The sequence below is a fragment of the Babylonia areolata genome, chromosome 22, assembly GCF_041734735.1.
Source record: "Babylonia areolata isolate BAREFJ2019XMU chromosome 22, ASM4173473v1, whole genome shotgun sequence".
In the NCBI taxonomy this organism is placed as follows: Eukaryota; Metazoa; Mollusca; class Gastropoda; order Neogastropoda; family Buccinidae; genus Babylonia; species Babylonia areolata.
In genome coordinates, this window is record NC_134897.1 from 12,461,861 (window position 1) to 12,477,149 (window position 15,289).

The 15,289-nt window shown below is 38.6% G+C and overlaps 2 protein-coding genes across 3 annotated transcripts; one reads left to right on the top strand and one right to left on the bottom strand.

Annotated features, from left to right (window-relative positions):
* Window positions 1-387: 387 nt before the first annotated feature.
* Window positions 388-5,127, bottom strand: LOC143297384 (NADH dehydrogenase [ubiquinone] 1 alpha subcomplex subunit 13-like). The gene is made up of 4 exons (XM_076609701.1): window positions 4,973-5,127; window positions 3,936-4,014; window positions 1,521-1,592; window positions 388-1,045 (listed from the first exon to the last, which is right to left on the bottom strand). The coding sequence occupies exons 1-4, from the start codon at window positions 5,064-5,066 to the stop codon at window positions 841-843; spliced, it is 450 nt and encodes a 149-aa protein (XP_076465816.1). The 5' UTR covers window positions 5,067-5,127; the 3' UTR covers window positions 388-840.
* A 9-nt stretch (window positions 5,128-5,136) lies between these two features.
* On the top strand, window positions 5,137-12,759 carry LOC143297383 (glycosylated lysosomal membrane protein B-like). Of its 2 annotated transcripts, XR_013057263.1 has the most exons (7): window positions 5,137-5,265; window positions 5,930-6,250; window positions 6,872-7,078; window positions 7,589-7,810; window positions 8,562-8,854; window positions 9,746-10,643; window positions 10,756-12,759. XR_013057263.1 is itself a non-coding variant. In XM_076609699.1 (6 exons), exons 1-6 carry the CDS (start codon window positions 5,185-5,187, stop codon window positions 9,945-9,947), a joined length of 1,326 nt encoding a protein of 441 aa, XP_076465814.1. In that variant the 5' UTR covers window positions 5,137-5,184; the 3' UTR covers window positions 9,948-12,759. The 2 variants fall into 2 exon arrangements, 1 of the variants encoding a protein (XP_076465814.1); XM_076609699.1 differs by having other exon boundaries at window positions 9,746-12,759.
* Window positions 12,760-15,289: the final 2,530 nt, after the last annotated feature.

The following is a 15,289-nucleotide window of genomic DNA, read 5'->3' on the forward strand; positions in this document are numbered from 1 at the left end:
TGCATGGTGGGGTATAAAACGGTCATGCATGCAAGGGCCCACTCATGTACATGAGTGAACGTGGGATTTCCATTCCACCAGCGAAGAAGAATGAATGGATGTTTTGTAGTTCTAGTTTGTAAAAGTAAAATTTGAACGTACAGACTGATTCAGAGTGAATACCTATTTTGCACATATGCTGACCTGGAGGCTGGAAAAATCTCCATCCTTAACTCACCCACTGGGATTCAAACCAAGGACCCTAACAACCGATGTCCAGGGCTCGCTCTGGCTGTTGCAGTCCTTGACACAGACATGTAGGAAAGAAGAGGCAGAGAACTAGAAAAGAGTGGGAGATGGCGGGTGGACAGAGAGATGACGTCAACGTATCGCACAGTCTTGCACAAATCAAGTCAGGAATATGTTTAATCCATAAAATATAACAAACTTTCACAAGCACACAATCACTTTTTGACCAATTTTTGTCAAGCATAATCCTAACATCGATTTCAATTGACCTCCAAATAGCATCCACTATGATCAACAAGAAGTTGTGTCACAGTCTTGTTATTCTTGTTGTTTTTGTGTGAGAGGAGAGAAGTAGCATGCTGCAGAACCTGAAAATTTATTTTTACAACTCAGATACTTACACTGCTATAGCAAATAACTTTTATTTCGTATCTGAAGCAGTAAATTGATTTTTGTTCTTCATCCTTTCAACACTCAGTGCAGAATATAACATACAACTAGAGATTTCTGAGCAACATTCACTCCTGCAACTAACTGCACTTTTAAAAGAAGACCAAAAAAAAAGAGAAAGAAACATTTGAAAAGTAGTTCAACAACTACAAAAACACTTTTTCAGTGGTTGAGCCCATCGTTGGTGATGTTGAACTTCTCCCAGTATGGGCAGTGGGCAAAGTACTCCTCAGTGGCAGGCCAGATCCAGCGGTCGCGGACGTTGTTGTAGACTGGTTCTCCCCACAGTGTACCGGTCTTCCAGCCCTCCACGTCCTTCATCAGCTCATTTTCCTCGTCCCTGTTCGCCCGGAACTGCTTCAGCATCCTGGATTACAATATTGAATACATTGTTTGATATCAACGATTTATATGGTTCATCAGCCGTCATGCTGAAATTCAAGTGCAACGTGAGCGCACAGTATGAGCTTTTAAACTTGTTGATGCTGTTCTATCTTTGCTTGATTTTATAATTCATGTATACTGTTGAATAAAAAATTATTTAAACCAACATTATATTGTATTGTATTGCATTGTACTGTACTGCATTACACTGCATTGTGTTGCATTGCATTATGAAGCATTTTGTTGTGTTGCATTGCATTGCATTACATTTGTTGTTGTCGCAACAGACTTCTCTGTGTGAACTCTCATTCTTTGCTGCTCAGCTACAATAAAATGGTTACAGAGATTCTACAATATGACATGTTGACTGAACCCCTCTGATAGTCTGTAGCTGTGTATGTAAGTCTGTGTCAATGTGTAATGTATGTGTTTATGAAATACCACACATGTGAACTCACATTCTTTGCTGCTCAGCTACAATGAGAGGAGTGATGGCAATCCTGGCGTCCCTCATTTCCAGCTCTTCTTTCCTGAAAGCAAAACATAGGAACAGTAGAATGAACAAACTAACGAACTTAGAAAAATAAAAAGACTTCTGAGAAAGGAAAAAAGAGTGACAAAGATACTGGTTAACAGACAAAAAGACAGAGATGGGGATACTGACTGACTCGTATACCAAAACTCAATGAAAAAAGTTAACTGCAGGCAAGAGTAAAAGAATGTTTAAAATAAGAAAGTGACTGTATTCATCATATGGACTGGCACATGAACAAGTCTTAACTCTCTCCATATGAACGGCGAAAGAGGACGACGTTAACAGCGTTTCACCCCAATTATCATCATCAAAATATTGCAAGCGGAAGGCTCTTATACTGAAGAGGTGAATGTTGACAAAGAATACCACAATTCTGACGACGGAAGCTAAAGGTTGGGTCATTCAGACACCCACTGGACATCCGAGGGGTCTGTGTAGAGGAGAAGAGAGGACTGGCCATACTGAGTGAGTTAACTGAATTCGCATCAAAGCTGAAGAAAATAACGTTCAAAATAAGAGTCAAAATTCCACTCGAACTGGGTTACAACATCTACTGATGGTAAAGTCTTTTCATATATGCACACGCACACACAAAAAATTGCTGGTAAAATAGGTCCCTGCCTGAGTTTAGGACACTAAAGTAAGACTTAACCATGAAAGAAAGTCCATTTCGTATGTTCTTGTGTTTATAATAATCACTAGCGCATGCTAGCATGCACGTGCTGACGGGTCAATGTCAATAAATCACTTGATTTTCCCCTCTTCCCTACCCAGCCATATTAAAACACGCTCTGTGTAGAGGAGAAGAGAGGACTGGCCGTACTGAGTGAGTTAACCTTCGCTGGCTATTGTGGGTCGTACACGACCCAGAAGGGTACAAAAACGCAAATATCTCAGTCAATTCCTAATATTTTTCTACGAAATTTCAGAAATGCTTCCTACACCTAAAAGGCCAACTTTTGCCAAAAAATGAAAAAAAATCATTAATTAGTTAATGAGTAATTAAAGGTGGCGTTTTAATTACACACGGACACTTGTGTGGGTCGTGTATGACCCATGCTTTTTAAAGAGGAAAAAACATGGTCACCCCTCGAAAGCTCGTGTGGGTCATGCATGATCCATACCTTTAATAGTGATTTCAGAAGGTTTAATTTGCAATTAGTGAAGGAAAATACAGAAGTTTTACTTTCAATAGCCTCACTACCCCACTACTCTCCCACTACCCCCCTGTCTTTTGTGCACGACCCACACAAGCTTTGGAGGAATATACAGGTTTTTGTCTCTTTAAAGGTATGGGTTGTGGACGACCCACATGAGCTTCCATGTGTAGTCAAAAGTGACAGCGGTTAACCAGAACTCAGAAATGATGGACTGGAAGACCTCCTGTACGTTTGCAAAGGAGATACATACCATACATACAATACAGGCACACAACATTCCGTAAAATTTGAGAAAATGGACCAACATTATGAACACCAAGTTTCGTAACTAAAGGGTGTATTATTTACACCAGACAACAAAAGAAATTCAAGGGAGCAACACATTTCAACCCTAGCATCTTCAACAGCTAAGATGACAAAACATAAAAATGAAGACAAAAAGACCGAGAAAATTGAGCAATTAGCTGAACATGTATTCATGGCATCTTGTACTGCAGATCTCTGGTTACTTTGTCAGTGCTTGAACTCAACCCACTGACATGGTGACAGGTGACAATGGTCCACAGCTAGTTGTCTTCATAAACTGATACCAGCAAGAGGTCACAAAGGACACCAGGAAATCAATCCCAGTGTTCAGAAACCAGCAACTTGAAGGTTTGAAAAAGCATTGGTCTCAAAATACCAAGACCCAGTACTACGTCTTGAGCAGTATCAAAAACTGACTGGTAAGGCACAACCTCAAGATTTGTGACTTTTATTAAACAAGGTGAATGCAAGTGGAGGGGGGTGTTGGTGGAGCAGGAAATGTGGGATATGTGTGTGTTTGTACAGACATTGATACACACATAAGCACATGTACAAACATATTTGTATACGCACATCAGTCAACAGTTCACTAAATGGTGAATTAAACTAGTAAACAGTATATCTAAAATGACGCAGTACTAACCCATAGAAGTCAGATATACATATATTTAGATTAATGGGTCAACTGATGATCTAGGATGAACGCTGCTTGTCAGTGGTTCTACTCTTTCAGAAAGTTAATTTTCATCTGAGAATAAAGTACTTCTGAAACAAACTGCATAACTGTTTAATAGAAATCCATTTACAGTAATTATCAATTAGTATAGTAATTACATACCAGAATTGAGAACACACTTCAAAAGACTTTTTACCTTTGTCTTTTCCTGTCAAAATAATAAATGGCCCACATGGCTCCAGTGAAGGCAGAGAAGAGTCCAAATGTGGCAATACCTGGAAATTAAATTAAAAACTGAAACAAACCCAATTAAAAATCTAACTAAACAATCTCTTTCACAAGAGTCACTGGCACTCCTAAGCTTTTCAACAATGATTTTCCAGTGTAAATTATATATTTTGAAAGTATGCAAAGCCACTGACTGAATTTGTTAGGGTGAGAGGATTGCGCATTAACTATATTTGATTACCTTGCTATGCTGGCAGCCAGAATTTATTTAATTTTAAGGTATAAAGTAATATACCATTAGTTTCTCTTACCAAAAGTAAGTTTTTAGTTTAATAGTTATACAGTATTTAATGATTAAGACAGTATGTTAGGCTTCAAAACTGTGATCTTGTAAATCTATTTATTGACATAATGATTATCATAAATGCACATTGTGTTATATGCTGCTATATATGCTGAATGGGCAAGTAAAACTTATTTGAAAAGATGAAAGGAAAGTGAAAGTAAAACTGTATTATGTACAGAGTATATCTGCACTGTCTTCCTTCTTCATTTTACATGACCATCCATCTTATATCAAAGCTCTGTACTGAACATTTAAGCCCATTTATTATTACATGAATCACAACTGGAAACGGTGATAAAAGGGGAAAATGGTACATGTATTGTTCCAACTGATGGACATTTACTATGTTACGTTTTTGGCTCAACTGGACAATAAAAAAAAGAAGCCCTGACCCACTATTGAGTGGAAAGCAGGAATCACTAAAGCATTTTAGTCCTCAGCATATTGAGACCTAGCTCCCTGACAAAATGGGAAAAGTGGACTCATTATATATAAGATTTGCAAACGAAAAACTTTGTAATCTACTGTCTGAAACACAGTAGCACATCGTGACAGTGCATGACCGTTCACTTGATTCTTCCAAGCTGCTGCTGAATGGGAAACGCACGGCATTTGCTTTTTTGCAAAATAACATGTCGAAACACCTACAAATAACTTACCACCCAGTTTTTTCTTAGCGACTTTCTTTGCCCATTCTATATCTTGATAGCCACCCGGAGGTGGCATTTCTTGCTTGTAGCCCTTCGGAGCCATCTTGACCTCTACAGAGCAAGAGCTACAACCGATGCATCCGAGATTAGAGAGTTATTCCACTTTGTTTGAGGTTCTTGGGCATGTGATCTCTTGGTCATGTGACAACAAACTGACAAAGATGGCGAACGGCAGGATGTTTTGCACGGCTCTGATTGTAACGCTTTTTACAGTCTTTGTTGCTGATGCCAGCAAAAGAAATGTAAGTATTACGATTTACAAACGTTTAGACATGTTACTGCCTGAAACATTACAAGATCAGCTTCGTGTGATCTCAGATGTTTCAAATGAAACATCCGAAGCCAAAAGTAGAGAAATGTCAAGCACCCCAAGTCTGTCACTGGGTCTTGTGACGATGACACCTTTTCAGTGAATCATAAGGTACTGACAGAGATGACTGTTTTTAATCATTAGAAAAATAACTTCATATTTATTCTGATCTCCACGCAGGCAATATTGACTTTATTATTCTTTAGTTGAATTCATCTTCTTCCTGAAATGACAAAAGAATCGGTTACTACTGTAACAGTGCCTGAAGACGTGAGTGTTGCTATAGCTTTGCAAAAATTGAAAGACCTTCCAATGCTGATTTATGGTATCTTCTGTTCTGGCACAATTTTGTGGCATATATGGAACAATTTCAGAAACTGAGAAAGCGAAAAACTTGCCAGTTGCCTTGCTTTGAGGGTGGAAAAGGCCCATGAATTTTCTCCACTAATGTTTGTGTCATACTAGACTTACAAAGCACAGAATGGTATATATCAAAATGGACAAAAGATAAAAGGTCTTTGTAAAGAATACTGATATTATTACAGTCGACATTAGATTACACGATTAAAGCTAAATTGAGGTTGATCTTTCCTTAGGTGACGACCAAGTTTTTCCCAGACTGTGAGAAGTACCCGGTCTGTAATGAGACGGTCCACCAGAATGCCACTGCTCCAAATGCCAGCTTTCCAAACATGGTGTACGTGCGGTCATCAGCTGGAAAGGATGTGCTTCACTTTGTAATGACCACTGTCAAGGTGCCCAGCATTCTGGTGGTGCACACACAGGGAGACGCCAACCAGAACCTCTCCTTTAACTGGGACAGTCTGCTGGCCAACAGCTCTGCTGGCATGGAGGGGGCCATTTCAAGCTCTGGCAGTGGCCACATTTCATACAGCTTTGTCCTCGCCTTTTCCAAGGTATATGATTTGTTCGTTGATGTGAAGAGCACTGTACCTGTTGGTGTTAATAAAATGTTTGTGACCATGATTTTGTGTGTACATGCGTGTCACTGTCATTTTGCGTGAATATGGTGATAGAATCTGTCAAGAAAGTAAATGAAGAAGTATGTAATTGTAAACGTGTGTTCCCATCCCCAGCTAAAAGTAATAAAGACAAAATGTATTCTACTTTTTCTAAGGAACTGTAAGTGTAACATGTAGTGTAAAACTGGATGCAGATGAAAGGCACTATAGTCAGATAATATGTTCATTATTTATTAAAAAATGATAAAAGTTTCTTTTTACCATTTTTTATAGCATGATTTTTTTTAATCCATATTATTGTCTATTATGGTATGAAATGAAATATGGTAATTTATGAGGGCTGTTGATTTTTAGTATGCTATCAGTATCACATTTTGACACCTTGATGGAAATAATTCTATAAATAAAATGGTCTTTATTCCACAATTTTTGTTGTTGTACATTTGACATCGCGATTGTCCTTGGTGTTTTTGTTCATTGACAGTAATTCTGCTTTCACATCTGCAATATACCTGTTGCATCAAAAATGAAATATTAAAAATTTTCTGTCAACAGTTGATTGAATATGATGACATCCATGATGCAGCAAGTTTGGCAGACGCCAGAAAGGACAATAATACCCTATGGAATGTCCGCAACTTTACCGAATTTAAATGGATGAATGCCACCCAGGGACAGGGAGGCAACTCCATCATCTTCAACACCACCAGCCCACAACTGGCTCCCTATGGTAACAACACAGAAGGTTCCATGTATTTTGAGGTGAGTTTGCTCGGATGTATGTGGATCTTTTTCTCATCAGTTTGAAAACAAGAGATGTGTTGAGAAGTCATCTGAAATATGTTTGACGTCTTCTGCTATTCCTTACAAAATGCTTCCCTTGTTTGCATGCTTTGACTGGCTGGAAGTGTTTTTGGTGCCTTATCAGTTTGATAATGTATTTAATAACAGTTTTACTGCGGTACCATATCATTTTGATAATGTATTTTTGAATGTTCTGTCTCTGTTGAGTAGGCTAAGACTAGTAAGAGGCAGTCAGGCTTTGATTTTTAACTTCAAGATTCTTGTTTGGATTTTACTAGGACTTCATCTCTCTAAGGGATCTTGGTTATTGATTGATAATTATGCAGACTGAAACATTGTGTGAATTTTGAAGTTAGAGTTTTAATGTAGCTTTGTGTAGCACAAGAGTCTTAATTTAGCTTTGTGTAGCACCAGAGACTTAGTGTAGCTTTGTATAGCACTTGCATGGCGCGGTGGTCTGCTTTCCAGTTTGAAATCAACAGTGACGAAGGCCGCGACGCTGACCTACCTCGCCTGATCTACAATGCCAACAACACGCAGATGAACTTTGTCCTGGATAAGTATGTTCCCAAGTACAACAAGTCTCGCTTTGCTCTGGAGATGACCATCGTGGCCAACCACACCTCCCAGGACATGAGCGTGGAGGAGACCAAGTCCATCGATGATGAATACTCTCCCGGCGTGTTCAGGGTAAGATGCTGACTTTTGGCTGTATCATTAAGTCATAGCTGGGACTATTTTTTCTTCTTCTTTCTTCTTTCCGTTACACTACCAACATCGACTTGCCGATGACTCTGTCGTGGTTCATGCATGCTGGGTATTTTCGTGTCTCCATAACCCACTGAACACTGACATACGTTACAGGATCTTTAATGTGCGTTTTTTATCTCCTGCATGCATATACACACGAAGGGGGTTAAGGCAGTAGCAGGTTTGCACACATGTTGACCTGGGAGATCGGAAAAATCTCCACCCTTTACCCACCAGGTGCCATTCCTGTGAATCGAATCCATGATCCTCAGATTGAAAGTCCAACGCTTAAACCTCTCGGCTATTGCACTGAAGTCATTCTGAATTGGCTGCTTTACTGAAGAGGAACTAACTGCTTGGTGCAGCAACTTGTTTTCTCTTCTCCCCAGTGTGTATTCAAATTGTACTAACTCAAGGTGAATTTAGAATGCATGTGTTTTTTTGTTTTTTTTCCAAAGTTTCTGTTGCTTATTTGCCTGTTAAAGATTTCAGGGGAACCAGTTCTTTTCATTTTGCCTTCTTTGAGAGGTAAAAAAAGTTTAATTTCAAATTGTACTGTAATTAGTGTAAAACTAGGACAGGCATTATTTCCGAGAGTTGCCATTCAGGATCAAGTGATATCGCAGCTTCTCCTTCCAGAAGTCTCTACAGCAGACACAGTGTTCTGAATGCAGTTCACGTCCATGTGCAGGTGGTGAACTGGTATTCTGCGGGCAAGTCCAATAAGGGTTACGTCCAGTGGAAACCTGTCTGCTACCTGGCTGCTGAGCGCGCCCGAGCGGTCGGCACAGAGGTCATGAGGTACGACCTGCAGAACCGAACAGCAGCTGGTTCAGGAGTGAACCAGCTGCTGGAGGAAAGTCTGGCCCAGGCATTCTTTGGCAGAGAGCTGAACGACAGCAAGACTGTGACACAGAGGACCCTCAGTGTGTCCTTCGGGCTGAGTCAGGATGGCTTTTACCTCAAGAATAACTACACTGCTTGGTGAGTTAAAAATGATAATACTTTGTGCTTTTATAGCAAAAAATCCACATACAATCAGCTCTGACCACCTCACATGAAACAATACTTGTCTAGTTGTGTATAATAGCATACAGCTCCACATGAGGACATAGAAGAGAAAAAATCTGTATACACAAAGACATTGCGACAGTGTAAATATGAACAATCATTCCTAAAAAGCTGAAAATATGCCCTGCATATGCACATGCATGAGTAGTGTCCATGATTTACACACTATCGGCATAGACAACACCCAAAGTTGATATTTTAGAAATTACTTCTGTACCAGTCAAACTGGTCAGGTCTTAACTTTCCATTAGAAAATCATTTCCAAAACTGACATAAAAACAGAAATGATTTGGTGCATATCCTCTTTCACTCGGTGTGCAAGCCCTGAAGATGTCAATCATACTGTACTTCCAATACTGTTTCAAAAGCGATAATCAACAAAACAAACACCCCTCTTCCTCACTCGTCGCCATTTGTCATGATTTTGTGCTATCATTGTCAGAAAACATACGGAGCATCTGTTCTTTTCCTTATAATTATGATCTATATTATCTGATTTCTGAAGCTGAGGTTTGAGTTTTATAGGAAGAAGGAAGCTATCCATTAGTACTACAGAATCTGGGAGAGATGTTGCTAGCATGAAGAGGACGCCTGAATTCCCTTGTGGACAGTGACTAATAAAACTAAAAGTAAGGTATCCTGAAAGGGTCAGAATGCATCCAGTACCTAGTTGAGCAATAACTTCTGGAACTACACAGACACATGGAAAGATTAAATTCTTATACTAGCATAATAGCTGCATAGGTACCTAGTCATATAATGATTACTAATAATAACAACATGTAAACTGACTGTGTTTAACAGGACAGCCTCAGTGGGGTACGGCAAACCCCCTGTGGAGGGCATCTCCACCCTGGTCATCGTCATCATCGCTGCCGGCCTGGGCATCCCTGTTGTAATCATCCTCTTCGGCAGCATCTACGTCTGCGTCAGGAAGCAACGACGACGAGGCGGCTACGAAGTACTAGGGTCAGGTGTGTCTGCGACCAATCCGCAGATGAACTGATGAATGCACTGGTTCTATGTTTGACAGGGACGATAACAATAATAAAAGTAGTGCCTGATTGAAAGAAAATGTCTTGTCTTTTTTTTTTTCCTTTTTTTTGCAGCTTATGATAGTTTCATCCAGTTATTATGAGACATTTAAGAGTGAATCTTCCTATTTAGACACACCATTCACAATTTTAGACTGTAAATGTGATCAGTGACCATTTTTACTGGAGTCTGTTCCTTGTTTGAATATAGCACAACATTGTGGGGGTGGGAGGAGGGGTGAGGTAAATGCACACGTCTGCCGCAGTTGACAACATATTTACTCGGCTGACATCAAGTCTGTTGTAACCACATTCTGTTCCTCATACTTGAAACCGTAACAACTAGTTCTTTTTTGTGGGGTAGAAGGAGATGGGGTTACATGCAAGTAGGATAAACCACTCAACTGCTGAGTGACTTAGCCGTATGCAGTGCACAGGAACAGGTGTTGAGATGGCTGCCGGAAAAAGAGGGCGCTAGCTAGCGGGACAGAAGGGAAGTTACCTACTTCCGGGAGGTTATCGGCCGTAGTTGCTTTCATTTTCTCTGCATAGGCGGATAGTAGTTTGCACAGGACAGGAATGTCAGACCCCTGCCGGAGTCTGCACTAGTTGGATCACGGTAAGTATGTTATTTAAACGTAATTTTAGATACAAATTTCCTTTTGGAGGTTGATATGCAGCATTATAATTATATAAACAATGAACACAAGATAGCTTTCCTGCTTCGTGACGGTGCAAATGACAGAGAAAGGTGCTAGATGAGCTGACCTGACTGTCCAGTCATTTCACTCTGAGGTCACTGCTGCCTCACACTGACCAGTTAGCTCACCAACAACAGTTTGTGGGCTGATTCACTTCTAATGATATAGAAAATGTCACAGCCATGACACAGAAAACTTCAGTACAAGTAACAGAATATCCCTGAAGATGAGTGCCATGAAAGTTGTAACGAAACCATCCCTAAATTAATGAGAAGAATACTCATGGCTAGTGCTATATAAACAACCAACCAGGAACACTATGAATAAGAAGCAAAGATGCTTCTTTCCAAGCAACATTCACAGAAACCCTAATAGTAAATGAGAAGGTGGAAGGGGGATTCCCACTGTTGAAGTTGTTCTTGTTTCTGAATTACATTTGATGGATCAACTTTAGTAAACATGACCACAAATTCACATGCATATACAGACTTTTTCCCTCCCACAATTTGTTTTTCTCTACCCTCATCTAATATCATTTGTAGTGAAAAGATGTTGAACTATTAAACAATTTTTAAAAAAAGGAGAAAAAAAGAATGAATGAATGAGCACAAAGCCGGCAACCCACTACCCTGGAAAGGCAGGCACAAAAGCAGAACAAGCACAAGAGCAGTTTCAACAGCAGGAGCCATGCTTGGAGGTATGGGTACAGGTAACACCTGCATGACTCTTTCACTTACATTTTGGCATTAATTCTTATTTCTACCAAAGTGCCCAAGTGCATCTGTGCAAAGCCTGTATAGCCTTATTTTAAAATTTAAAAAAATCATTGTGTGGCATGTTTAACTGAGATGAGTCATCATCATGACACAGACCTGGAGTTTGCTGTGATGTGCTGAAGATGTGTGGAAGTTGCAGATAACTATTTTGATTGTGTCCATTCATTTATGCATGTGTATGTGTGTGAGAGTAAATTTACAAGTGTGTGTGTAAAGTAGACATATTTTCATTAACTCTCAGTATGTGCAAGGCTGTTTTCATTTCCAGTAGATACAAAACATGGAAAAAAATAGGGTAGGCTATAAAATGTGTGGAATATTAATGAATACATGTATCACCACACATTTTATAAAAACTATAAGCTCTGTCATGCTGTATGACAGAGCTTATAGTTTTTATAAAATGTGTGGTATATGTTAATGATTATTTATATGAATTATGAGAGCTTATAGGATTGGGGTTTTTTTTGTGTTTTTTGGGGTTTTTGTGTGTGTGTGTGTGTGATATGCACAAGTGTGTTACACTGGGAATGAATGACCAGTGTCATTTTTCTCAGTCATCACTCATTTTTATTTTTGTTTGTCATTTTATTTATTTGTGCTCATTTCACTGTGCTTGTGACGTGTGTGCGAGAGAGTATCCTTGGTGTGCCATGTTTCAGCATTTGGTCAAATGTGTTGTCTGTGTTAAATTTTTTGGATGCATATTTCAAACGCACTGTAGTTACACTTGATGTTCCAAGTTTATTTAAAATTATTCTTTGTGTGTTAATTGATGAATGATCAAGACATGTGTTTCTACATCTCTCACATGCACCCAGTGGTGTCCAACATACTCAGGAATATTTTTTTTGTAAAAATTCAAGGTGTTGCAGCAACATTTCTTGATAGTCGTGATTAAAAGTTAAATTTGAAAAAAAAATCTAAGTGCTTAACATCAAGAGGGATTTTTATTTATTTATAATTTTTAGTAAATAACTGTTACTGTCAGATTGTAATTTTGATAACAGAAAGGTAATAAAATGTTTGAATGGATAGTCTTTTTTCTATTTAAAAACAAATGGTATCTTCACTGTTTCTGACCTGTGTGATGCTGGAGACTGGAGTGGAAGATGATATTACTCTCATTGGTGTGCATGTGTGAAATGGTGGCGATGCTCAAATGATGGATTCATAATTACAGTGAAGTGGATGTGTAGTATATTGTACAGGATGTAATATTTTGTGGGAGACATTCATCCTTTAATGTCATTCTGGTTTGAACTTTTTGTACATTTTTTTTTAGAAATAAAGTTTTTGAAAATACATATATTGGTGTTATTTTCTCTGTACTTTTTTTTAATTATATAGTTTTTGTTAATTTGTCTGCTTTTTAGGGACACAGTGGGACATCACACATGATTATCTTACAGGTTAATCAAATACTGTGTGAACATACATGCTGGTACTATGACATTGACAGTTACCACAATAACACCAAATTGACCACATAGAATTTGAAATTGAAATATACAATCTGAATTGCAATTATTATTTTATTTTATTAGCTTGCTGAATCTGTGGACTACTCTATGATTTGCTCCTCACTTGCTGAGCTTGTATTAATTAATTTGATAGGACCTCTATCAGTTCTCAGACTCTGGCTCCAGCCTATCTCATCAGTCATAAAATGTAACAGAGCTTTTTGTGTTTACACCAATGTCACTCCCAAGAAAATAAATACAAGTGCCTCATTTGTCGCTATATTTAACCTTCTCAAAAACTACCACATGAGCTCAGGTTTCACATTAAATTTCATCATGTGCATCTTCCGCTTGACAGGCTGATAGTGATAAAAAAATTATCATACATTTTGCAATATTTAAAAATTCAAACTCCTAGAAATTCCTCTGATGGAATTGATGATGATATCATCATATTGTCCATCTTTGAATAACTGTTCCTCAGAGAAACTGTTTCTCTGTGCAGGAGATGAAGCCAGAGATGGCTGATCACACTTCACCATGTTGTTCTGGATGCTCTATATCAGCCTGTATCTGTATGTTACTGGTCAAGGCAAGGGAACAACAATTACATTTTTATCAACATACAGTGTCTTTACTGTCAGCCAGCCATCTTTGAAAGCTACTAATCTGACTCAAAGAATCAACACAAATCAAAATTTCAGACAAGGAAATTTTAATTTGATGAGGTATAACTATTAAGATCTTAGTCTTCTGCTAAATGGCACACACACACATATGTTGCGTTTCAGTTTCAAGCCAGCATCAAAGCATGCAGACTCATCCATGTACGTTACACAAGATCTGCCTTAATAAAAAAAGTAAAAACCTTTAAAAACATATCAGCAGATACCTTCGAGATAAAGCAAAGGTAACTGCAATATTCTCAGGCACTGAATGGTGATCATTAACAGAGTAAACGAGACTTACTTCTGAGTAAGAAGATGAACTTTGATTGAAACACTCCCCTATGGAAGGGTGCCCTGAAAAAATTGCGATATTAAAGTGCGTGCTAGCTGTCTGTCTTGTAAAGTGCATGCTAGCTGTCTGTCTTGAAGATGAACCATGCACTTCCTGACTTTTCGAATTCAAAATAATTTGTCACCTTTCAATGCATGATTGAAGACAAAATGTCAGCTGGTTTTAAACTTTCACACAATGTCAAGCAATCAATCAATTTCTCAATACATGTACACAAGAAGTCTCTTTATTTGACTGTATCAACCAACACCACTATTACACAATGTCATACATTCATTCAAGTAATGTTACACATTCAAAGCATGTCGGTCATGTCCACACACAGTCTTTATTTGACTGGGTCTGTCAACAGCATTCACCCATTGACATTGGCGGATGACAAAATATCTTCATGAATAAAGACGAAAATGGTATGAAAAGTTCATAATATTGCATAATTTCCATTATCTTCATGAACAAAAATAAAAGCTTTAAAACTCTACAACTGACTTTTTTTCCTTTGGAATAGGAACAGGCAATCATTTCAGATAGGAAAAACAACAACACCAAAACATTCTCCCTAGCAAAATTCCTATAGAAAAATCCCCTCTGATAGGAAAACAAACACACTTGCAGACACACATCATAGGAGTGGCACTGCACTGTGGGGGGTATGCTTTCCGTTTGGAGAGCGGCCGCAATTTCACACAGAGATATCTATTGTAACAAGAAAGTAATACAGTACCTCCCATTCCATGCCCTCTTTCCTCCCCCATCTGAAATGTATCTCATTCTGATGACTGGCCACTGGTCATCTGACAGTGGAACACACTCACAGCAGTCAGCTGACACTTCATAGTCACTTCCTCTGTAATTCTATACACTTCATTACTACCAGTACTACTATGATGTATAATCAATAATAAATAAAACAGATTTTCCAGTTTGGCATTTTTACTATGAAAATCATATATTTGACACTTCAGGCCTTTAGCAATTTTTTTTTCTTAATCTTATGGTTTCGCCAGTTGAGAATGGGCTTACAATGCACAACATCTTTCTATCTTCTTATCAATCACAAGAGCTAGCGCACACACGCACACAGACACACACGTGTACACGCACACACACGTGTGTACACACAGACTAACACACGTGTGTATGACAAAAATAATTGGAGAAACACACACATTTTACATGACAATTCAAAACTTAAAGTGCCCAAAGCCACTGCACCATTTCACAGCAGGACAGTCACCCAGAACCTCAAGGTGATAACTGCGTAATAAATCTGAAACTTCATTGACCTTGATTAGTGGAAGCACTGGGACTGGGAATAATAACAATGTAAGTGGTAATGTCAAAAAGGTCTGGG

Bases quoted from the DNA above. Each gene is read 5' to 3' on its own strand.
- LOC143297384 (XM_076609701.1), bottom strand. From the start codon at position 5,066: ATGGCTCCGAAGGGCTACAAGCAAGAAATGCCACCTCCGGGTGGCTAT. The intron at 4,015-4,972 runs GTAAGTTATTTG...TTTAATTTCCAG, and splicing joins CGCTAAGAAAAAACTGGGTG to GTATTGCCACATTTGGACTC. The intron at 1,593-3,935 runs GTAAAAAGTCTT...TTTTGCTTTCAG, and splicing joins TTTGACAGGAAAAGACAAAG to GAAAGAAGAGCTGGAAATGA.
- LOC143297383 (XM_076609699.1), top strand. From the start codon at position 5,185: ATGGCGAACGGCAGGATGTTTTGCACGGCTCTGATTGTAACGCTTTTT. The intron at 5,266-5,929 runs GTAAGTATTACG...ATCTTTCCTTAG, and splicing joins CTGATGCCAGCAAAAGAAAT to GTGACGACCAAGTTTTTCCC. The intron at 7,079-7,588 runs GTGAGTTTGCTC...TCTGCTTTCCAG, and splicing joins AAGGTTCCATGTATTTTGAG to TTTGAAATCAACAGTGACGA.